The sequence below is a fragment of the Lipophrys pholis genome, assembly GCF_963383615.2.
Source record: "Lipophrys pholis genome assembly, chromosome: 1".
NCBI classification, from domain to species: Eukaryota; Metazoa; Chordata; class Actinopteri; order Blenniiformes; family Blenniidae; genus Lipophrys; species Lipophrys pholis.
Window position 1 is genome coordinate 30,061,963 of NC_137635.1, and position 24,856 is coordinate 30,086,818.

The following is a 24,856-nucleotide window of genomic DNA, read 5'->3' on the forward strand; positions in this document are numbered from 1 at the left end:
ACACCAACCTGCAGGCTTCACCACACACCAACCTGCAGGCTCCACCACACACCAACCTGCAGGCTCCAACACACACCAACCTGCAGGCTCCATCACACCAACCTGCAGGCTCCATCACACCAACCTGCAGGCTCCAACACACACCAACCTGCAGGCTCCATCACACCAACCTGCAGGCTCCATCACACCAACCTGCAGGCTCCAACACACACCAACCTGCAGGCTCCATCACACCAACCTGCAGGCTCCATCACACCAACCTGCAGGCTCCACCACACACCAACCTGCAGGCTCCATCACACACCGAAGTGCAGGCTCCATCACACACCAACCTGCAGGCTCCATCACACACCAACCTGCAGGCTCCATCACACACCAACCTGCAGGCTCCACCACACCGACCTGCATGCTCCACCACACACCTACCAGCACCTCTGGCATGTTGACAGCAGGTCTTTATAGTCCTGGAAGCTGTTTTCCTTCATCACTTCTACCTGCTGCTCCATATCGAATGAGATCTGAGGACTTTGGAGACCAACTTGTTTTTTTTCTCAAACTGTTCCCTCAGTACTTTGTCTTTGTGGTAGAATCCTCCTGAATGTCACGGACATCAGCTGCTCTTGTGTCTAAAACGAAGGCTTCTTCTTGTGGGACTTTTCAAAGTACCATTGATGAACCGAATACACACCCTGTGATGAAAAACAGGGTTCACCAGACCACCAGGTCCAGTTCTGATGCTCACTGAGTCTGGTTCTGCAGGTTTCCTCCTCTTAAAGGTCCCATCTGATGCAGAATTCACCTTCTAATGGTTTTCTGCCGGTGACATAGTTATGAGGACCCAGAAGTGAAGAGACTCTGTCCTCTCCCTCACTTCCTGCACTTTTTAGTGAACGTGTGCTCGTACAGGAGAATGAGAGATTTTTCCCTTCATGACATCACGTGGGGAAATGATTCCACCTGTGGGTAGTCCTAATGCTGTGGCTGACGCTGCCTGGTCGTGTTGAACCCGAGTGAAGTAAACCAGGCGGTGTCTCTGACGTGTTTGTTTGATCTTGAGAACCCCTCCCCCATCACAACAAACCAAAACGTAAACTATGTTGATGTTTACGTCCTTGGCCTCCCTCCAGGGGCCTGGCGTTGCTGCTGGCGGAGCGTTGTGGGTGGAGGCGATGCCGTCTCTGTCGGAGCAGCTGCAGGATGTGCGCAGCCGGGCGGAGGTGTGCCTGTACTCCGGTGGGAGAGTGGTGGAGGTGCGAGCCGGGGTGATGGCCATGGCCAACCTGCCGCTGCCGCCTTGCTCCAAGTACTGCCACATCGCCGCGGAGACCATGGTCATGGAGAACAGCTACGGGAGCAACAGGAAGGAGGTGAGAGGAAAACCAGGGCGGGAAGTATGGAAGATGTTTTTACCACGTTCACACTCCGATGAAGTAACTCTGAAATATCTGAAATATCACGTAGTCGAGGCCGATTTTACTGTAACAGAGTCACAAAGTTCGAGCATCTCAAAGTTGGAACAAGACGACTGAGCAGTTATTAAGGCGGATTTATCCTGCTACATCTTTGTTCCTCCTTTTCCCTTCTTTTTCTTTTTTTTTACTTCTTTTCTTTTTTCATTTTTTCTTATTTTCACAATTTGTTTTCTTATTTTTTCATTTTTTATCTTTTCTTTTTTTCTTTACCTAATTTCCTTCCCTAACCCAGCAACTATGTTTGAATTTAACTATTTTCGCAGTTGTTTTTTTTTATTATTGAATGTATGACTGAATTTATTTAGATTGTCTACATATGCATACAAAATAAAACATACAAATATATGTTTGATGACGTGTAAAAACCTGAGGATGCCACAAAAAAGTCATAAATAGGACTTATTTCCATTGTGGTCCTCATAAAAAAATTAAAAATAAGTATAAAAAATATGAAATAGTGACATTATAGTGAACAATTAAAAACAAAACTACAATATAAATTTTGAATAAATATATAAATACAAGTTCTACTTATATAAATCTATTGCACAAAATAATTTATCACAAATGTATATATAGATCCCAATATAAGTTATCACAGACCGATTAATCATAAAAAAGAATAGAACAAAATGAAATGAGAAATATAAACTGTGCATCACAATTTAATTATAAGGTATATGGAAATAATTTAGTAGTTTTTATCAATTCCAATAAAAACCCTTTGACTTGTTATTATAACTTATAGTCATTTGAGTAGTTTGTGTATTTTATTTATTTATTTTTATTATTCTTTTTTAGATAGTTTTTTTTCATTAGGCTTTAATTGAGAGTTCTGACCCACCGGGTATGTTTTTCTCCTGCTCCTGTTCCACCCACAGGAAGTCCAGTCCACGTTTTGCGTTAATAAAACCTGAATCTGTGGCTCAGCTGGAGACAAACGTCCTAATAAAACCTGTAACAGTTGAACTCATCGACTATTAGATAAGATGAGTTTCCTTGTGGCTCAGCTGGAGCTGGTGGCTGAAAGCCAAGTCTTCCTCCCTTGTGGTTCTGCTGCAGACGCTGGCGTCCCTCCAGCGCTTGTCCACGGCGCTGAACATCCTGGAGAAGTACGGCTGCAACCTCACTAATCCCAACAGGCCCAAGTACTGGAGGACGGTGAAGCACAACAACCCGGTGTTCCGGGCCACGGTGGATGCCATCCAGGTACAATACACCGTCCAGGTAAAATACACCGTCCAGGTAAAATACACCATCCAGGTAAAGTACACAGTCTGGGTAAAATACACCGTCCAGGTAAAATACACCGTCCAGGTAAAATACGCCATCCAGGTAAAATACACAGTATAGGTAAAACACACCATCCAGGTAAAATACGCCATCCAGGTAAAATGCAGTCTAGGTAAAATACGCCGTCCAGGTAAAATAGACAGTCCAGGTAAAATACACAGTCCAGGTAAAATACGCCGTCCAGGTAAAATACACAGTCTAGGTAAAATATGCCATCCAGGTAAAATACACAGTCCAGGTAAAATACGCCATCCAGGTAAAATACACAGTCCAGGTAAAACACACCATCCAGGTAAAATACGCCATCCAGGTAAAATGCAGTCTAGGTAAAATACGCCGTCCAGGTAAAATACACAGTCCAGGTAAAATACACAGTCCAGGTAAAATACGCCGTCCAGGTAAAATATGCCATCCAGTTAAAATACGCCGTCCAGGTAAAATACGCCATCCAGGTAAAATACACAGTCCAGGTAAAATACACCATCCAGGTAAAATACGCCATCCAGGTAAAATACACAGTCCAGGTAAAATGCAGTCTAGGTAAAATACGCCGTCCAGGTAAAATACGCCGTCCAGGTAAAATACACAGTCCAGGTAAAATACACAGTCTAGATAAAATACACAGTCTAGGTAAAATACACAGTCCAGGTAAAATACACAGTCTAGATAAAATACACAGTCTAGGTAAAATACGCCGTCCAGGTAAAATACACAGTCCAGGTAAAATGCAGTCTAGGTAAAATACGCCGTCCAGGTAAAATACACAGTCTAGGTAAAATACACAGTCCAGGTAAAATACACAGTCTAGATAAAATACACAGTCTAGGTAAAATACACCATCCAGGTAAAATATGCCATCCAGGTATAATACGCCATCCAGGTAAAATACACCATCCAGGTAAAATACACAGTCCAGGTAAAATACGCCGTCCAGGTAAAATACACAGTCTAGGTAAAATACACCAACCAGGTAAAATACACAGTCCAGGTAAAATACACCAACCAGGTAAAATACACAGTCCAGGTAAAATACACCATCCAGGTAAAATACACAGTCTAGATAAAATACGCCATACAGGTATCCTGCTGCCTGTTCAGGAAACACGGCCGTGTGTGTGTGCGTGTGCGTGTGTGTGTGTGTGTGTGTGTGTGGGTGTGTGTGTGTGTGTGTTTGAATTATACGAAGTGACATGAAGGTGGGGTTGTTGTCGGGTGCAGGGCGGCCGGGCGGTGCTGTGTCTCTATGGTTACTCCAACCAGCAGCAGGACGGCCTCAGTTTCCCCGACGACGTCACCGACCCCGACGTGGGCAAAGTGGCGGCCGTGACGCTGGAGGTGATGAGCCTGAGAATGGAGCTGGAAATGCTGATTAAGGTGATTAAATGCCGGACTGAGAGGAGTTGTTGTTCTTCTTCTTCTTCTTCTTCTTCTGCTTCTTCTTCAGGCCGATTCATCCTCCATAAGAACAAGAAGAAAGTTCGGCACTTCAGGGTCCTGCTCAACAAAATGACGTAATTTTCTTCATCCAGCTCCTTCTGGCCGAAGAAATTTGGTTCGGCTGTTCCAACCGTCCTGGTAGAACTATGTAGGAGCTCCACTGCTGTGTGCTGCGTATGCGTGTTCCAGCTCACTAATGCCTATTAGTCATATTTTAATCATGTTTAGCTTGTAACCTCGCTACGGTAAGACCCATGCTGCTCGTTAGCCTGTCGGAAGGCGGCTTTACGTGATGCACCTGAACGCATCACTCAAAGCTGTCACCTCCTACAGGTAAAACCAGACCAACATGGCGGCTCAGACGAAAACTTTCTCTTTTATTAGTGAAACAGTTCAGCGAAATGTATTTCTGAAAATATTGGAGGTGAGAAATAACCTCTTAAAACGCCGCTTCACAGACGTGTGGCTGCCATGAGGGGGCGTGGCCTACGAGTTCCACAGCTTCTTCCCGGAGTATGAACTCTCCTGCCCGTGCAGAAGTTTCAGCAGTGCAGTACCCACATAGTTCTACCAGGACGGTTGGAACAGCCAAACCATATTTCTTCGTCCAGAAGGAGCTGGATGAAGAAAATGACGTAATTTTTGTTGAGCAGGACCCCGAAGTGCTGAACTTTCTTCTTGTTATGGAGGATGAATCAATCAGCCTGAAGACTAAGAGGACAAAAGAAACTTACTTTAAGATTTTGCCTCTGAATTTAAAAGAAGAAATCTTGAATTGAACCTTTTGGTCATCAAAACAAGAGCAACATATCTGCTTTGTGATGAAATATAAAGTCTTGATAGTATATTGTTTGTTTGACGGCAGGAGGCCCACTCCCACCCGGAGTTCTACGAGAGAATCATCCCCACGCTGAGACACAAGGTACAGTCCTTCCCCCTGCCGCCACGTCCCCGTCCTCACGTGTTTGGTCCAAGCAGAGTAACTGAAAGGTAAAGCTGGGCGTTCTGTGGCGTTCAGGTCGAAACCTAAACAACAAGCTTACCGCTCTGCAGTACTCACAACGTCCTGCAGAGACTAAAATTAGACTAAAACAAAAGATGCTCATGTTGCTTTTTTTCGTCAAAACAATCTGTCATTGAGTAAGTTTTAACTTTTAGTCTAAGAATAATAGAATTCAACACAATAGAAAGTGTTTTGATAAGAAGTGTTACTGCATAAGATATCATTTTCAAACTGTTACAACCCACAATCATAAAAAATAAGAAATAATGCAAGTCTGATGTGAGAAAATTGGCTCCTGGAAAGTCGTGAATAAGATGAAAATGTGTTATTTCTCCATGTTTTGACCGCTTTGGCCCGACATTTCTCATTAAGAGGTAAGAAAACACTACTTATTTGCCCCACTGTCCTCAAGTGAGGCGCATTTAGAGCAGCAGACGCCTTGTCGAGGGCGAAGGAGCAGGAGCAATCAGGATTTTTAATATCCTACACAGCCAGAGGGGGGTGACAAACGCCCCGTTGCAGAGAAGGAGGGAATAATATTTGTGGCGCAGTGGGAAATTTTGAGCACAGAAAGAAACAAAAAAAAAACTGCAAATGTGCCACTAAACCAACCAATCACAGACTTGCACAGGATCACACTGATTGGCTGGTTCTACCCAGACAGGTCGCTGTGTCGGCTGTGGGTTATGACATATTTTCAGTGAGTCCTTTATTTTATGTAATTCAATAATAAAAATACTTAACGAATGGGCGGCTCATCTTCCAAGAGATCTGATTGGTCAGGAGGCGGAGCTCACTGTGATCTTATCCAGAACATAACCTGCTCCGGAGCAGGATAGACGTTCAGAGTAAGTTACCACGGTAAATTGATCCCGGTGAGAAGTGAACCAGCGTCGTAGTACGGAAAACCCAGGGTTAATCCCGAAGTTACCTCGATAAGAGGAAGTCATAGTATCAGCCTGTGGGCTGCGATGGAGATGCACACTTTTGTCTTGTTTTGTTTTTCGGTTTGTAATTTTTAGTTTTGTATTGCCCATTATGGGCACTACTTTCTCTTTTTTTATTCTATTCTTATTGTCTGTCTGTTGGGTGTTTTGGGTGTCATGTGAGAACTTGTCAGGGTGTTATTCAGGTTATATATCTATTTTGTGGATTGATTTACCAAAAGTATTCTAACTGTAAACTAAAAATCAATCAACATGTGTTAAAAAAGAAACGCTAATAACTTATAACATGTAAAGCATTACAAAACTAGAGCTACACTCGGTAGAACGCAGACTTTCGCCAACGCCAGATTTGTTTGCTGAACCGAGTTAACATCACTAGCATGTTAGCCGTTAGCTCGTATCGATGCTAACTAGCCTGTCAGGTAGCAACATCATTGTGTGTGAAACACTGAGCGGAGAGCGTCTCCATGGCAACAGCGTCTCCATGAGGTGCCTCTCCCATCCTCTTCATATGGAACTTTTTTTTGTTGCAGTTTTTGGGGATTTATTCGGAAACAGTTTGCCGTTAACGTCTCAAAATCTAATGGGTTGGTCCTTTGATGATGACAAATCATCCCTTAAAATTTCATGCAAATCGGGTGAGGAGTTTTTGCGAAAAGTTGGTCAAATACATACATACAAACAAACCAAAAAACAAATACATGCAGACGAAAACAACCTTCTCAGCCAACTTCGTTAGTCGCCTACCCTTCGTTGGCGAACAAAGTTTTCTGTCAGAAGACAACTGGCGTGCTGTGTTTTAGATTGAATGAACCGTCCTTCACGTTTTATTCTGAAGAGCTCCAGTCTTGAGTCCCGCTGTTTGTTGCCGTCCCCTCCCAGGACGTCGGTCTGAACACTGACGCGGCCTTCTTCCTCTCCTCGTCCTCCTCCTGGTGTCATCAGGACGGTCAGACCAAGTCTCTGGCCTTCCCCGTCCACCACCGCTCGTCCAGGGAGGGCGGCCACGGCCACTCTCTGGCCGCCCACCAGCGGAGCCCCCGCTCCATCCAGGTCTTCTCCACCTCCTCAAAGAAACAGTCAGGTGAGGTCATGGCCTCTTCCAGGGCCCGAGGGCAGATTTGTTGTTCCGTTCCCCTCAGATCAAGACGCTTTTCAAATAGATACTGAAGAAAGATGTGCTGAACTGTTTGGCTGGTCATGCAATTAATATTAAGAAACGACTGGAATGAAAATATAGACGCACATACATCTGTGACCACTAGATGGCAATGTATGACAACAGAAAGCTGCTACAGTACAACAGAAAAACCTCTGGAGACGGAGCAAGAAAAATGTCTCTAAACTCTACACATCAGAATTTAAAGTGAAAATCATAAAATGGGATTTTTTTTTTTTTTTTTTTGAGAATATCTCTCATTTGGTAGGACCAATAGAAAGTACTTGTTGGCTCGATTTCTTTCTTTTTTTCCTGCTTGTACTAATTCCATGTTTAAGTGATGCAGTGAAGTTCTTCCTCCGCTCATGTAGAAATGTATTATTTCTATGTTGGAAGCGCAGAGCGGGTCCGTTCAGCCCTGGTTCAGCGCGGCGTGTGACTCTCTGACCAGAGGACGGAAAGTTTCTCAGTGATTTGAGACGACAAATACCAACATGGGAAAAGCGTAAAATGAAGTTGAGCCAGTGTGTGAGATGTTTAAAAGCATCTATTAATCACTTAAAAGCCGCTACACACTGTGATTTTGGGCCGTCGCGGACGAAAGAGCAGTCGTGGGAGAATCTTTGGTCTTTGGCTGTAAATGGGTGATCCTACGTCGCACAGTGAGACCGGTTCAAGGACTGCTGATGTCATGGTCTTCTGACCAAAGACAACCTTCGATAGAATTCAGACGGTGTTGAATATTTAGGGTGGTGGCTGCTGCTGCGGCCTGTTTGTTTCCTTTACATGTCGTGTGTTTTGTTGGAAAATCAAAGACCATATAAGTAAATGCTGATGTGACCATAAGATATTCCAAGAAAGATTAAATAACTTTAACTACCTTCTACCTGTTTTTCAGCCACGTTCAACCAGAAATACGACTCGTGTATGAAATATATTTTCATAAAATCCAAATTTGATTATTCATATAGATTATCAACAAAAAGTTCATATGTATGTGCATGTATATATTTGTGCTGTATCTGTATCACTGTGTATTCACTTGCACACTGGTTCACGTCTGAAATAAACAAAAAAAAAAGCGTAAAATGCTTGCAGCACAACAAACAAGCACAAGGACTGTTATATCCTAAATTTTACTGTCGAGAACAGAAAACCCAAGTTTTTCCAGGTTTGGCCTCATTTAATAATTAAAAGGAATTTATTGCACATTACTGAGGGCACACCAATAACTGTAAATAGAGATGGAACCTGGTCATTCAAATGTTTACAAATGAGATTTTTGTCAGATTTTTCCATGAATTTTTCTTTGCCGGCCCTCAGTCCAATGTTGGGTTCCTATATTGGCCTTCAGCTATGAAAACTTTGAGAACCCCAGTTTTACTACATTTCTTTTATTTCTTTGTAAAGCGCTGTAATTTGCCTTGTGCAAATTAATGGTGCTACTTGATCTTCCCTTCATTGATGTAGAGATTAACAAACATAAAAATGCATGATAATGTGAGAACAGTATTCGGCACATTGCGGCAGTGTTTCACAGGTTGTGTTTAAAGACTGAGCTGAGCTTATTGTTGTTGTTGTTGTTGTTTTCTTTGTTTCAGAGAACTGCAGTATCTGTGGGATCTTCCGTATCTCGGCTCACTGCCTCACCTGCCTGCAGGGCTTCTGCTCAGAGTGTGACCGACTGTTCCACTCGTCCCCCGAGAGGGCCGAGCATCGCCGGACCGCCGTCTCCTCATCCTCATCCTCATCATCTTCATCAGCTAAAAGCAAGAGCAGCCACAGGTCGGGACCTGCAGCATGTGTGATATTGTTCAAGATGCTATTGTTGTAAGAAAGAAACTTTGATCAAGCAAGAAACAAAGAAAAATCCCTCCATGAATGGGGGTCTTAAACTCAAGCTGAGCTGAAACTGTCGTCTCATTGGTTAAAAAATGATTCTGTCTTAACAGTGAGTACATATTATGTCGTTCCTTTTAAAAGGTCCCTTGTGATGCAAAATTCACTGCATAAAGGGTTAATAACAGTAACATCCCCATAGCCTTTGTACGAGGCCCCAGGATGAAGAAAGTCTCTCTCACTTGCTTGTTCCACTTTTCAGTGAAGGTGTGCTCATAGAGGACAATCTGAGAATTTCCCTTCATGATGTCATGCAGGGAAATGACCACTCCCTCTGGTAGTGGAGCTCTGCTTTACCAATATACTGAATAAATTCAGTATAATATGAAAAACCGTAACAGTTGGAAGGAATTAGCATTAGCTACATGGTAGTAACTATAACAACACAAACGACCGAAGTAAGTAACTTATTCAGACACAATATTTTTAACTCATTATCTTCAGGAGCCTTCTTCTCCTTCTGGGTCACACTCTGGTTCAAACTGGTTCAACGACTGCCTTTATATGAGTCATAGCGATAAGTTCCCTGTAAATATTAGAGCATTGTGCCGGTGTTTCAAATTAAGTGGTTTCCCTGCTAAATGGTGACCAACTTCCTTTAGCGTCCTTCGTTGCCGCGAGTAACTGCAGATATTAAAAAGAGACTCACAAAAGCTACGACACTTCATTGTAAATGTTGTTAAACGCCATTGGTCAGGACGGCTATAGATTTCTGTCGGGTTTTTAACGTCTTATTAGCAGCAACAAGGGACGCTAAAGGGCCGCCAGTTAACTGGGAAACCACTTAATCTGAAACACCGGAACGCTCTTCTCCTGAGACGGGCCTGGAGTCGGCGTGGACAGACACAGACACAGAAGCATCCTGTTCTCAGTGGAGCCACGAGAGGGGAATTCAGGACCAAGACTGGATTTGTGGAAATTCACTTTGAATAAAATGTTGTTGGACAAATGATGCAGATAAGACATTTTTGAAAAGCTGTATAATATGGGACATTTAGTTGGAAACATTTCCGTGAACACACAACAGCAATTAGGCTCAACTTTAATTCATATTCTACTAAATAAATTAAAGTCAATATTAGTTTGACTGCTATTTTTTTTAAAAACCATCTGCCTCTTATTCTAAAAATAAAAAATTTTCTGCTGCTGCTTGGTTTTAGTTTGCCATTTAGAGAAATTATATTCATGATTGTAATAAACCGAAAATGGTTCACATGTTTGTGAGGAGAAAACATCAAAGAAAAAAGTCAGGAAACTGATTTATATTTTGACGTCACACAGCATTGGACTGTATTTTTCACATCAAGTGAAAAACGATTACATTTCAACTGCTGAATTTGAAGTGGAGCGACACTAAAATCATCTTTTTCAGTCACAATCGGCATTTGCGTTTCTGAAAATATCCTAATTTACAACTTTATTTCTTTCAATTCTGATCAGTCCAATAAAATGCAGTAAACTGGTTACTATAGAAAGACATTTTAAAGTAAAATGAGGAGGAATTGTTGACTTTCATATAATATATTTCAATAGTTTTATTTTAGAACAGTTCATGTTTTGTTTGTACTTATTTGTTGTTACATAATATTTCTGTCGGGTACAGTTTTCTTTTTCTTTGTATTATTTTGATCTCGTAAAGGTTTCACATGAATAACTAACCGATGTGGTTGAAATGATGGAATAACTTCTGCACAGATCAATAATCTCAATAATGAGAACTCTACTTATGTCCTACGTGGAATCCAGTTCACGCGGAGTTGGTTCTTTACAGATTTGTAATTGGTTTGAGGATTTATTGTAGAATTTGAGCTTTATTCTTCCTTCTTCTGGCTCCTCTGTGTCAGTGCTTCGTCGTGGCGTTGCCTTCAGTGCACTAAAGTCAACCCCATCCAGGACGTGTTGTGTGAAGACTGCGAGCGTCCGCGATTCGAATCCATCGGCTCCAAGACAGAGGAGAGTCAGCCTACGACCATCACAGGTCTGTAATACATAATGCTGCTTTTTTTTGTTGTTGTTTTTAAATATATAAATCGGGTCCAAACGTGAAGAGACCGACTCTTCCCTCAGAGTGGCAGTGTAAGAGCTGCACCATGGTGAACGCCGCCAGCAGCGTCCTCTGTGAGGTGTGTGAGAGACCCCGTCTGGCCACACGACCTCCAGTCACCCCGTCACACCCTCCCATCACGCCGCCCAGACCGCCAGCACCCGTACTGGGCATGCCCGGAGACCCTGACAGCCAGGTCGGTGAGCTTGCACGAGTAAAGGTCACTATTGGGTTCAGGTCACGGTACGCAGGAATACATGAAGGGGATTCAGAGCAGCAGGAAGCAACTGGGAAACTTAGGGGTGTCTTGGGAATCACTTTTTCTCGCATATATTTCCTCTTTTCATCTGTTAAGAAGAAAATGTGACAAAAAGAGAAGAGTGAATAGAATAGAATAGAATACATTAGAATAGAATAGAATAGTCTTTTATTGTCACTGTGTAGGAATGTTAAAACAGTGTGAGCAGCAGTGAAATGTTGTGACAGCAACCTCAGTGACAGCAGAAAAAAACAGACAAACACTCAATGGTAGAAAATGTAATACAGCAGAGGTAAAATATTAAAATTTAAATATGTACAACCAAGTCTGGGAGCAGCGAACGGAAGTATTTGCAAAGTACTGCAGAAAGAGTGTAGTGGAGGGTAAAGCTATGAAGTATTCCATTTTTTAGAAAGAATTTATAGTCAATATATGAGAGGAATCATTATTCTAATGAAGTCTAACAGGTACGACTGTTGAATAGAGAATAAAACACATTATTACTAGAATTTTTTAATCACTAAAGGTGCATTTACACAGAACGACGACAAGTCAAGAATAACTTGAATTTCAATTCCTGACTGCGGAGCACAATTTTGACCTAAATTATATGATTCAGAGCCGAGGAGCCACGGACAGTCGCAACCTTTTATCCTGCGTCGCAATACTGTGGTGGGGAGCAGCAATCATGAATCAACAACTAATGTTTCTGGTGCCGTTTAGCAATGCAACTGGTATTTCATATTCCTGCTCATGACTTTTATGATGGATGATCAGATTATCTCCATAACTGCAGCTTTTCAGGTGATCCTGTCCTGCAGCACTCAGTATCTATCAAAAGTGGTGAAATGTTTCCAGCTGGGTGCTGTGAGTGATCAACGCAACAACAGTGATTAATCGGCAGCACTAGTTCATCCCTCGGGGTTCCAACTCTAATTAAACTCTGCCTGTCAACGTCTTTCCAGCTTTCTCACTTATCCTCTCTTGTCCTCATATTCGTTGATATCGGTTGGAATCAGACATCATGCTTTGATGCTTTGACAGAAATCTCCCTGAAAGAAGAAAAAGATCCTTTAATTTTTCATGTGACGTGATGGAGTCAGGCCTTCTTATGGCGCTTTGCCTCTAGTACCTACTCAGCCCTACTGGACTTGCCTCTGCTCCACTCAGTTTCATTGGTTTTCTATTACAATAGTACCACTGCAGGGTGGGCGGAGTCATCCGAGCTTTTCTCCGTCGCACAAGTAATCGCCCCCGATAGAATCTGCATCTCCTGATGTGGAGCGAACATGCAGTAGATATCAGCTCAAATAATAAATTAAATAGTATATATTTATATGTGTTTATCAATACAATCACTTCACTGTCTGGTGTTTCGGTTTAACTGGTGCCCCTGTTAACTAGTGACTTCTGCCACAAGCCGTTAGCAGCAGTTGATGTTAAAATAAGACAAACAAACGCCAAAGGGCCAGTAGTGTGAGACACATTTAGTCTCTAACCAATTTGATTTCATATATTGGAGCAAACGGGTCGTCTGCGTGACTTGTGATCAGAGCACGAACGTCACTTTGGAGAAAAGTTTGTCTCTGAACCAGGTTTTTTTTTACTTTTTAACGCTACGGCTGAACTCTTCCTCCCTCCTCTGTGGTTTCCTGTCTTCCTCACAGTGGGTGTGTCAGTTCTGCACCTACCTGAACTACTCTCCTGCCACGGTGTGCGAGATGTGCGATTTAGCTCGTCCAGAACCCGCCCCTCTTCCCGCCAAGCTCCGCCCACCCTCGCCCGTCAGACGGGTCCCGGCCCTGCCGATCAAATCCAAGGAGCCGGCCCCCAAAGACCTGGACTCCTGGAGGCAGAAGATGATGAAGGAGGAAGGCTTGAAGCTGATTCAACTAATCAGAGCAAGTTTCCTTTTCTTCTGGTATTACCTCCACATCTGTGATTCTCAAACTGTGGCGTGCAAACCAGCAGTTCTACATGAGCTCCCTCTAGTGGTACACGGGGGCAAGTTCTAAATATTTTCTTTTTTTTTAGATAAAATGAAAGAAAATGTATATATTCAGAATTCCTAATTAAAATAAGTATATAAGTGATAAGTCCATATCTAAAAGGATCAGGTTCAGCTCAGCTATAGGGGTGGGGAGCTCTGTATTTTCTCACACCGTGAAATGTTTGAAAGCCGCTGCTCAACGCCGACACGTCATCTCATATGAGTGCGTATGTGTCAGGATGGGGAGAAGAAAGGCGTCAGTCCGGAGGAGGTGTACACCAGCATGAGAGTGACGGGGGACGACAGCATCCAGCCCTGCAAGTGGCTAAAGACGGAGCTTCCTCTGCTGTTGGACCAGATCCGAATGTCGGTGGCCACGACTTCCCTTCTGACCGTTTCTGACGTGACCACGAGAGCTCACACGGTCAGTGCGACTCTCTGCTCCAAAGTCAGGTTTGAAATCCAGCCAAAGGTTTGTCTAATTGTGATCGATTGTCCTCTGACACAGAACAAGCCATGTGATGCTCCAAACCAGGAAAAAGAGCTTCCAGAAACGGAGGTCGTGGTGCAGCTGTCGCGAGCAGAGGCCAAGCAAGCCTGGCTGACAGCAGGGGGCGACACTGAGCGAGCCGCCAAACAAGCTCTGAGAGACAGACTGGCCAAGGTGACGGATAGAACGCAGATGATGCCTTCCTGTGCTATATGGAGATATAACGAGATCTGTTACCTGCGTACGCAGACGACACACACATTTACATCACATCTCACCAGAAGACTCCAGTTCAAAAGGAGCGTCGAGTTACTGGATTGAACAGATTCACGGCTGGTCCACTTCTGGATCAGTTATTATTATTTTTTATTATTATTAATGAAACTCAAGTAACATTTTCAGGACAAACAATGACGCAGCTAATTTATGTATTTTTACGGGTTAACGAGCTTCATGCCACCGGTACATGGGTGATGCGTTCAGGTCGACCAATCGTCCTCCTCCGTGGAAAATCTTCCACCTCACAATCACAATCAGGAATTAACCAATAAAATACTTAATCAACAGAGATAAAAACTCAGTGTTTGTGTATTCTCTCCCGTGTGCGGCTCTACCACGGAAGCAGTGTTTAAAACTCGTTTAGATATATGTAAAAATTCTGGGTTCTTTTTCAATTTGGTGGTTGCAGCATATATTCAGGTGCACTCAAGTCTGTAAACTTGCGGTATGTCTTCATATGAACCAAACGGAAAACTAAGAACAAGTGTGACTCGTCTGTATAATGCAGCCGTAATGTTTTGGAGGAAAGAATTCATGCCTTTTGTTCACCGCTTCTCTCAGGTTAAAGAACTGTGTGTGCTGGGCTTCAGTGATGCCGCTCGCTCTCATGAGGCTTTGAGGCAGAGTAGCGGTGAGGTGAGAGGGGCTCTGGCCTTGCTGCAGCGCCCCCTTCTGGAGCCTTTCCATAAGCGCATCTGGAGCGAGAAGCCTGAGCCTCCTGTCGACATCCATCACCCCGACAAGCAGGTGAGACACTGATGTTAAACACTGTGGCTTTAAGTAGGGTGTGTGTGTGTGGGGGGGGGGGTTGCTTGTGTTGGTCTGTCACTCCATCTCTTTCTTCTGTTTCAGCGTATCTGTCGTCGATTGCTGGCCGTGTACGACCTCCCGAGCTGGGGTCGCTGCGAGCTGGCACTGTCGCTGCTGCTGGAGCACAGCGCCCCCTACTCCCTGGAGGACGTAGTGCAGGCCGTGCGAGAGTCCCACGACAGGGAGTTCATCAAGAGAGTGCTGGCCAAAGAGTGCCCCATCTGCCTCTCCGTGTTCCCCCACAGCAAGGTGTGCAGCCACGTTGATACCAACAGATTCACTGCGAGGACAAACTCCTGATTGTCTCCGTCCCCCTCTGCTCCCGGACAGATGCAGTCTCTGACCTCCTGCCAGTGCTCCGTGTGCTGCGGGTGTTTCCAGCAACACTTCACCATCGCCGTGAGGGACAAGCACATCAGAGACATGGTGTGTCCGGTCTGCTGGGAGCCCGACATCAACGACCCCGAACACCTCAACAGCTACTTCTCCACGCTGGACATCCAGGTGAGCTGCAGCCGCCGAAGAGGAGGCTGCTGAGGTGAGGAGGAGGAGTCAAGGTTTCACCAATCGGTGGGATGGGAAATAGACTCCAGGTTTTGGAAAGCGGTCTCAGTCATGTGGTCGATGATTAAAACGGGTCTCAAACCTCCACATCTAACGGGCAGTTTAATGTTAAAGGTCCCATATTATACAGTTTTTCAACAATTTCTTATCGGCGTCAGAGATCCAACAACGTTTTATTCAAAGTGAATTTCTACAAATCCAGTCTTGGTCCTGAATTTCCTCCAGTCTAAAAGTCCCTCCAGTGGCTCTACTGAGAACAGGATGTTTCTGTGTCTCTGTCTGTCCACGCCGACTCCAAGCCCGTCTCAGGAGAAGAGCTTTCTAGTGTTTTAGATTAAGTGGTTTCCATGTTCACTGGTGACCCTTCTAGTGTCCCTCGTTGTTGCTAATAACAGACGTTAAAAACCCGACAGAAATCTGTAGCAGTCCTGACAAATGCCGTTTAACAACTTTTACAAATAAGTTTCCAAGTGTTATACCTTTTATGAGTCTTATTTTAATATATACTGTTACTTGCAGCAACAACGGACGCGAAAGGAAGTTGGTCACATTTTAACAGGGAAACCAGTTAATTTGAAACACCGGTACAATGTGCTTCAAGGTTCAGGTTCGGGGTTACTTTATTAGTACCCGTAGGTAGACTTGTTTTATAGATTTTGTGATCATTTGGCACGTCATAACAAATAAAGACACGATGAACCAGACAAGCAGATAATTGGTCCAGTGAAAACAAGACAAGTGCTCAATGTTCCACTATTCACCAATAAATAATGAAGAGAAGATCAAAAATAGATGACAAGAAAACACAATAAAACCTTACAGAGATAAAAAAAACAGTCACTAACATAAACCAGGATAAGAACATTCAATGAAGAGTCACGATAATTAGTAGAACTAAAAATGTACACATAGAATAAAAATGACAAAGTGCAGTGTCACTGGGTCTTATTCAGTTCAGGGATGGCGACAAGAACAAAGCTGTTCTCAAAACGCTTTGTGCTGCGCCGTGGGACCAGGAACCTTCGTCCAGAGGGGAGGAGCTGGAATTCGCCTCATAGAGGACGGGAGTCACTATTAAGGATGGATGAAGCTCCTCTGTACCTGTTCAGTGAACAGGGAGGCCGGAAAAGACTGTGACTCACCACTGAGACGACTGGACCACTTCACTATTTGGTTCACTGAGTTTCTCTCGTTTAAAGAGGTCTGACCGAACCAGACTCATTTAAACGCCGTCGTTCAACCAGTTTGAACCAGAATGTGACTCAGAAGGAGAAGAAGGCTCCTGAAGACAATGAGTTGTCTATTGAAAAATATTGTCTCTGAATAGATTTATTTAGTTTGGTTGTTTGTGTTGTTACGGTTACTACCACATAGCTAACGCTAGCTCCTGCTAACTGTTACAGTTTGTAAGTTTTCATCTCCCTGTGGGAAGGTCAAAGCGAGTATCACTACCAGAGTGGTTATTTCCCCAGATGATGTCATAAAGAGAAAATATCAGAACTGCCTATATGAGCACACATTAACTTACTTCACTTCTGGGACTTTGTACAGGCTATGGGGAAACATATTACTGTTAATATAAACCATTAGAAAGTGAATTTTACCTAATATGGGACCTTTAAAGAAAAAGGCACTTTGGTTATATTGGACTATATTTCCTCCAAACTGCCATTGTGGCCACAGGAAGCAGAGGGAGGGTGTGAAACGGTGACGGTCACTTTGCTTCCTGTGCTTCAGCTGCGAGAGTGTCTGGAGCCTGAAGTGTACGAACTGTTCCACAAGAAGCTGACGGAGCAGGCTCTGATCAAGGACCCCAAGTTCCTGTGGTGCTGCCACGTGAGTACACTGTTAATGATATATATTTTTTTAAATATATTTTATGTTTGATAGTCCGACTTATCTCTGTTTTCAGTGCTCATATGGGTTCATCTACGATGGAGATCAGCTGAAGGTCACTTGCTTCCAGTGTCGAAACAGTTTCTGTGCTCAGTGTAAAAAACCTGTAAGTATTTCAAATCCTGCTGTGGTATTTTCTACTATTCAAAAGACACCCAAATTCTCTGAATCAGAGGAAAAACAACCCAAGCTCCATGAATCAGAGAGAAAAACACTCAGACCACCGGAATCAGAGAAAAAAAAAACACCCAGACCCTCTGAATCAGAGGAAAAAACACCCAGAAACAGGAAACTGTCGGCAGATGAGGTAAATCTGCTGTGTTCAGTAAATTAGGGAGAACTTGAGTGGTATTTACTATCAGTTCTGTATTTACCTTCAGTCATATGGATAAAAACAGTGACTGTATAAAATGTCGACAGTGGGAGTCGCAGCATGCGGGTCTGTCCTGTGAGCAGTACCAGTCCTGGAAGAGAGAGAACGATCCGGAGTACCAGAGGCAGGGCCTGGCGGGATACCTGAGAGACAACGGCATCAGTGAGCACAACTCAATACACACCCGATACACAGTGAATACACACTCGATATGCACCCGATAAACAGTCAGTACACACTCGATACACACCCGATACACAGTGAATACACACTCGATATGCACCCGATACACAGTGAATACACACTCGATATGCAGTCAATACACACTCGATGCACACTAGATAAGGACCCGATAAACAGTCAATACACACTCGATACACACCCGATACACAGTCAATACACACTCGATATGCAGTCAATACACACTCGATGCACACTAGATAAGGACCCGATACACAGTCAATACACACTCGATATGCAGTCATTACACACTCGATACACACCCGATAAACAGTCAATACACACTCGATACACACCCGATACACAGAGAATACACACTCGATATGCAGTCAATACACACTCGATGCACACTAGATAAGGACCCGATACACAGTGAATACACACTCGATATGCAGTCATTACACACTCGATACACAGTCAATGCACACTCGATACACAGTCAATACACACTCGATACACACCCGATACACACTCAATACATCCCCGATACACACTCAATACACACCCAATACACAGTCAATACACACTCGATTTACACTCTGTACACAGTCAATACACACTTGATACACACTCGACACTCACTCAGTACACACCCGAAACACCCTTGATACACACCCGATACACAGTCAATGCACACTTGACACACACCCGATACGAACTCGATACGCACTCGATAGACACTCGATACGCACTCGATACACACTCAGTACACACCCGATACACAGTTGACACGCACCTGATACACAGTCAATACTCACAGACACAGCTCAAACCTGACAACATGCTCTCTTCAGAGCTTTTCAAAGTAAAGTGTTGCACGTTAGTCTAAACCAATGATGGTGTTCAGCAGGAAAACATGAACTCTGTCCGGCTCAGGATCCAACAGGAAGTGAATTTCTTTGTTTCAGGTGTTCTGAATCCTGAATCGTTTTTTTAAATGGAAAAAGTGTGAGAACGTTTGGATGTTTTATATCTGCGGTCTCACTTTCACTCTGATATCGTTGTGAAAGATCGACTCTTGTTATATTCAGATCGATACAGAAAATTATTTTTTATTTCATTTATTTATTCTGCATTAGAGAATGGTACAACGACATAATCAAGCATCAGTCACTGATTTAACCTGAGCGTTTCTTACTTAAACAAAGCGAGGGAAAAGGAGGGAGGAAGACCACAAAGGAGAAAAATAATATTGTTATTATTGTTAGACGGCGACTCTTCATGAAAATAAGGATAGTTTCGTTAAAGTATATGCAAAGTTCATAAATCAAGACTCGAATCACAAAGTTTGCATCAATCCATTTCTTTTTTCCTTTCGTTTTGAATCTATCCAAGACTAAATGAAGCTTTTTCTACTGGAGGGGAAACAACTTTATATCACTCCTCCGGCTCAATGTAACAAAAGTTAAAAGTCTCCACACATCAGGGCAACTGAGGATCGAACACAGAACAGAACGACGGCTCAACTTCAGTCCAGTATCAAGTCACATTTCCTGTGAAAAGGACTTGAGCTCAGTCATTGTCAACACAGAAACTGGTCCTTAAATAATCTCTAATCTGATAATCTGGTTGGTTTTTTGTTTTCCAGCTCTAATAAAGGTCAAGCTGTGTTTTGAGTACATGTCCAGTTGCTCCTCTGCTCTGCTGTCTGTCCTCCAGCCTGTCCCAACTGTCGCTTCCAGTACGCACTGTCTAAAGGAGGCTGCATGCACTTCTGCTGCTCGCAGTGTCGCTACCAGTTCTGCAGCGGCTGCAACAACCCCTTCCACACCGTGAGTTCGCCGTGTCGTCCTGCTGCCGCATCAGGATGAGAGACGTTTTCTTTAAGATTGAGTGATTGATTGATGATGAGCCCAGCAGCACAAAGGGGTTCGAACCGGTGGAAGATTCCAGTGAAATTCTCATGTTGAGACTTTGGGCTTTTAAATGTCCAGAGCTGCTCAGTGATTGGCTGAAAGTCAGTTCTGGTTTGTTTCTTGCTTGTTTCTATGAGATGTAGATGAAGACAACAAGCAGTGAGTCTCTGATTATTAACTCTGTCACGTCTCTTCTAATTTACTGTTTAAAAGAAGAAATTTGGCTGAAAAGCTGCAGGTCAGGTTCAACTTTCTCCACTATATTTATTTTTAAATGCACACAAACAGAAATGTGTTCAGAATTTATCAAAAGTGTCCCGGTTTGTTAATGTTCATAAATATTTAGATATGATCATATTTATTAATGACTGAAAATCTAAGAGTTTAAGAAAACACAGTTGATTCTGCACTTCTTTGTTTAAGTCTTTTTCAAAGCATTCTAAAATGTTTTGAAAGATGAATTGATGTATTGTTTGAAAATATACCTGATATATCTTTTGTTTTTCCTAAATTCAGACCAACTGTCATTTCAAGTAAATCAGCCCCAAAACACATTAATTTTCTAGAAGAGACAAATGAAGCATCTACTTGTATTTGTTTACAAGTATGTTAATAAAAGAGTCTTAATAAGTGTCTCTATTCACAAGCTATTTAAAAGAACTAGAATGTTTTATCACTGAGGGCCTCTCTCAATCTAAAAAAGACAAGACTGTTGTAATGTGGTTTATTAACACGCTGTATTTAAATTAAGTTAACATTGGCTGGAATCCAATAATAATGAAGAGCTCCTGTTAAGATATTTACCTCCAGCCGCCGCTGATAAACTGATACTAAAATAAAAGCAGTCGTTGGTCCCACTGTGGCCCTGGACGTCCAGGTGAGCGTCTCCTCTCAGTCCGGAGGGTTAAATACTTCTTTCTGTCCTTGTCCTCCCAGACGTGTGCGGTGGACAAGTGCAGCGTGTCGGGACTGCACGCCCATCATCCCCGGGACTGCCTGTTCTACCTGAGGGACTGGGAGCCGTCCAGACTGCAGGCTTTGCTCCAGGTACAAATCAAGCGCTTCATCGTCGCCATTAGTCTCACGTCTCATCGAACAAACCAACTGGGAGAGACGTTAAAGTATCGGGAGCCGGGTTTGAAAAGACTTGTAGTTAAATTATCAACTGAAGCTTTTTACTCAACTGTAAAACTTCAAAACTACTTAAAGGTCCCATATTATGCAAAATTCTCTTTCTAAAGGTTTCCTAACAGTAATGTGTCCCTGTAGCCCCAGAAGTGAAGAACGTCTGTCCTCTCCTCCTCATTTGCTCCACTTTGGAGTCGATGTTTGCTCATAAAGGCGATTCAGAGATTTTCCCTTCATGACATCATCTGGGGAAATAACCACTCCCTCTGGTAGTGAGACTCACGTTCCCCTCCCAGAAGGAGATGAGCTCTGCCCTCCACCACATCGCCTTCACATATGGTTTTCGTATAGAGTATAAATCCGACTTTAAGCAAGTAATTATCCTGGAAATGACTGGAAATAAATGTTTTTAAATACATCTGCACGCTGGACCTCCAGGTTCTGTCACCAAACATTTAATGGTTAGAATCTGGTGACGTGAAGGAGAAAGCTTATTTTATCTCTCTAATACGTCGTGGTCCTGTCACATGGTCACCCTGATGAAGGGTTCTCCTCTTCTTCTCTTTTCCCAGAATAACGGTGTGGCCTTCAACACAGAACCTCCTCCAGGAACACAGACAGGTAGAACTAACGCCTCCGTATTCTGACAAACACACATTATTACCCTGCAAAAGACCTTGTCGGTCAACAAGCAGGGATTGTTTTTTGTGAAATGTAAAAGTTTGTTTTGGAGATTAAAGTTACGTTGAAAGCTGAGAGCTCACGCCGAGCACGTTATTCACACATGACACGCCGCTCAGCGCCAGGGTTGCCAGATGTGACTCACTGTTTTCAGCCAAAACAAAGTAAAACCCAAACACCGCAATAAAAATAATCTCAGCCTGTGTAGGAATCATGTTAAAACCATAAAACTATTAAATGTGTAATAAAGAACTCGTCATAAACGCCCAAAATTAACAGTTAAAAGGTGAGAGAGTTTGGCTGCCCACTTGGGGGATTCCAGCCATATCTGGCAACACAGGTCAGCGTGTAGATTCATTTTCTAGTGGTTGTTAAATACGAGCCGACAAAATCTAGACGACACGAGGAGTTTAATGTACCTGTTTTTATTTATTTATCCAAGATTTGTTTTGTACAAATTGGATCTTCTTCCTGTTCATCTGCTGCTTGAAGAAGAAGTCTGACTTCACTGACAAAGTTTCATTGTTTTATAGCAATGACAATAAAGTTTTCAGATTTCTGAAGAAAGAGAAAGAGGAAAGAAGAGAGCACAGCTTCTGACATTCTGACGGAGCCGTTTCCTCCGGCGCAGTCACATGTAGAAAAGTATCTGAATTGGTAGCAGGTATGATGGAGGTCTGGGTCTGGTGAGAACCATCAGATTGGAGCGTTCCCACGACCACAAAACTGGTCGATCCGAGTCGCTGTGAGCAAAACATCAGAATTGGGTCTCATTTCCCTGCAGTGTGAACGAAGCTGCTTCTTGTCGGACCTGGAGCAGGTTTCAGTTGTTTCCTCAGTGTTTGAGTCCTTCCTCCTCCTCCTCCTCCTCCTCTTCCTCCTCCTCCTCCTCTTCCTCCTCCTCCTCCTCTTCCTCCTCTTAGGACTGTGTGGAGTGATCGAGCAGAAGGACGAGGGCGGCCAGCAGCCGGATTCCGCCTGCGGAGCTCAGACTCAGCCTGGACACGCTGGACTATGCGAGTACGTTGACTTTACTCCGAATCTTTCTTTCTTTGATCAAACAAACAAACAAACAAACACGCCTCGTGCTGATGGTGAAACTAAGGGCGTGTTCACGTCCCTGTTTGTTCTGGACCAGAGTCTCTTCGGGGACAAACTGTTTCATTTGAGCGACGTAAAAACACCCAGGAACTCTGAACCGGAGCAAACAAGAGATCTCTGGTTCTCTTCAAAACCTCGGTCTGGGTTCCTTTTGAAACGATCTTTCTAGTGGGCGGGGTGAGAGGAGGTGACGTAGTGCGCAATGCATTCTGGGTAGCAAACAATCAAAGCTAACCTCGCGAATCAGAAGAATTAGATGCAGAAAGAAAAAGTTGGAAAATATCTGGCGGGCAGACGTGGAGTAGTGAGGAAGAAGTAAAGAGGAAGACTCTCATTGATGTCTGGTCTGAAGAATATATATCACAGTTGTTTGTGACGACCCATTAGCCACGAGCTAACTAGCCTAGCAACCATGGGTTAAAGCGGCAGGACTTCGGTCCGGACCAATCAATGAGCCGTGTTTCTTCTTTACTTCCTCTCTGGTCAGTGTTTGTTTCAGGTGACAGCGCCCCCAAACCAGCAGCTGTTGTAATTGCGTGACCTTTTCCAGGTGGTTTGGTCCGCTCTCTAAAGTGAACGTGAACGCCTCCTGAACCAAATGAAGGGGTGGAAATTCTCAGCTCCCCTCCCTCCCTAGTGAAGCGATCCCGGACTATCCCGATGCTAAAGACCCCTGATTCTCCTCCCGACATGTGAGCAACCCTCTGTCCTCTGGCTTGTTTCAGGAAACATTACCGGGAGTACCTGGTCAGCCTGATCAACAGCCACTCGGTGGACCCGGCCCCCCTCTACAGCTCCAACGAGCTGCTGCTGGCCTGCCGGAGGTACAAGGTGGACGAAGCCCGCAGGGAGGGAGAGGACGCCTTCACCTACTACAGCAGGCTGCTGCAGGTAGGGGGGGGGGGGGGGGTGTGTGTGTGTGTGTGTGTGTGTGTGTGTGTGTGTGTGTGTGTGTGTGTGTGTGTGTGTGTGGCGGCTCCATGAAGCTTTCCGAAAATTATACCTATATAAACATTTGATGTTATTTTTATTTCATCTTGATTGCCGACACACAACCATATAAAGCAAGGACATACAGTACAAGTACATGGAGAAAGTAGAAAAATACATGATTTTCAAAATGACTTTTATCTCTTAGATAAAAATACTTTTTTGGAGGGAAAAAAGGCACAAAATTGGAAAAATTCTAAAATGACTAGGATTTCAAAAAAAAAAAAAAAAGCTTTAAAATGAAAGAAAAAAATAGAAAATCTGCTTAGAAAAGAGGTAAAATTGCTAAAATGTCCTTTTAGCTGTTTTTCATGGCAAATGAGTTTTTTATTTGCCACAAACAATTATACTCAATTATTCAAAATAACGACACACGCTGTGAAATGTTGTCAGTCCTTGTTCCACACCGAAACAACAATTTTAGTTATAAGAGTAGAAGAAGAGAAATCCCACAGAGCATATGATAAAATGAATAATGATAATAATGTTTTTGCTGTAGTTTTTGTTTTTTCACTTTACATTTTATTTTGTAGTGCAACTGCACACTAAGCCCAAAAACATGAGTCTTGATATATATATATATATATATATATATATATCAAGAAAAATAACCCACAAAAAACCATTAATTCAAACTGTTTTCTGTGTTTTGGTTAAATTCATCATTCATTCATAATCCCATCTTTTCTGGCTCTTTTAGCCGTTATAACCGTCAACAATAAAAGTAGAATGAAAACCTACGGTTTGTTCAGGCAACGGTTTGTGGAGGCGTCGTGGAGCGGCTCCAGAGCGGCTGCAGAGCGGCTGCAGAGCCGCAGGTTGAACACTTGTGGTCTAAAACAACAGATTGATTGATTCTAATCCAATGACATGTCCTCTGTGTGTCCTCTGAAGAAACTGAGGGACGAAGTTCCTCTGGGAGACAAAGTACCGCGGAAGAAGTGA

At 43.3% G+C, this 24,856-nt stretch overlaps 1 protein-coding gene across 1 annotated transcript; it reads left to right on the top strand.

The window, feature by feature from the left end:
* Window positions 1-1,133: 1,133 nt before the first annotated feature.
* Window positions 1,134-24,856, top strand: LOC308109923 (E3 ubiquitin-protein ligase RNF31-like; the record flags this gene model as incomplete). Its single annotated transcript, XM_080463794.1, has 23 exons — window positions 1,134-1,367; window positions 2,535-2,681; window positions 3,984-4,139; window positions 5,068-5,124; window positions 7,035-7,236; window positions 8,913-9,096; window positions 11,055-11,188; window positions 11,278-11,450; window positions 13,181-13,414; window positions 13,742-13,927; window positions 14,012-14,167; window positions 14,834-15,019; window positions 15,125-15,331; window positions 15,413-15,586; window positions 17,384-17,482; window positions 17,559-17,648; window positions 17,963-18,077; window positions 19,815-19,927; window positions 20,948-21,058; window positions 21,712-21,760; window positions 22,744-22,840; window positions 23,647-23,812; window positions 24,806-24,856. Exons 1-23 carry the CDS (start codon window positions 1,170-1,172, stop codon window positions 24,854-24,856), a joined length of 3,285 nt encoding a protein of 1,094 aa, XP_080319920.1. The 5' UTR covers window positions 1,134-1,169.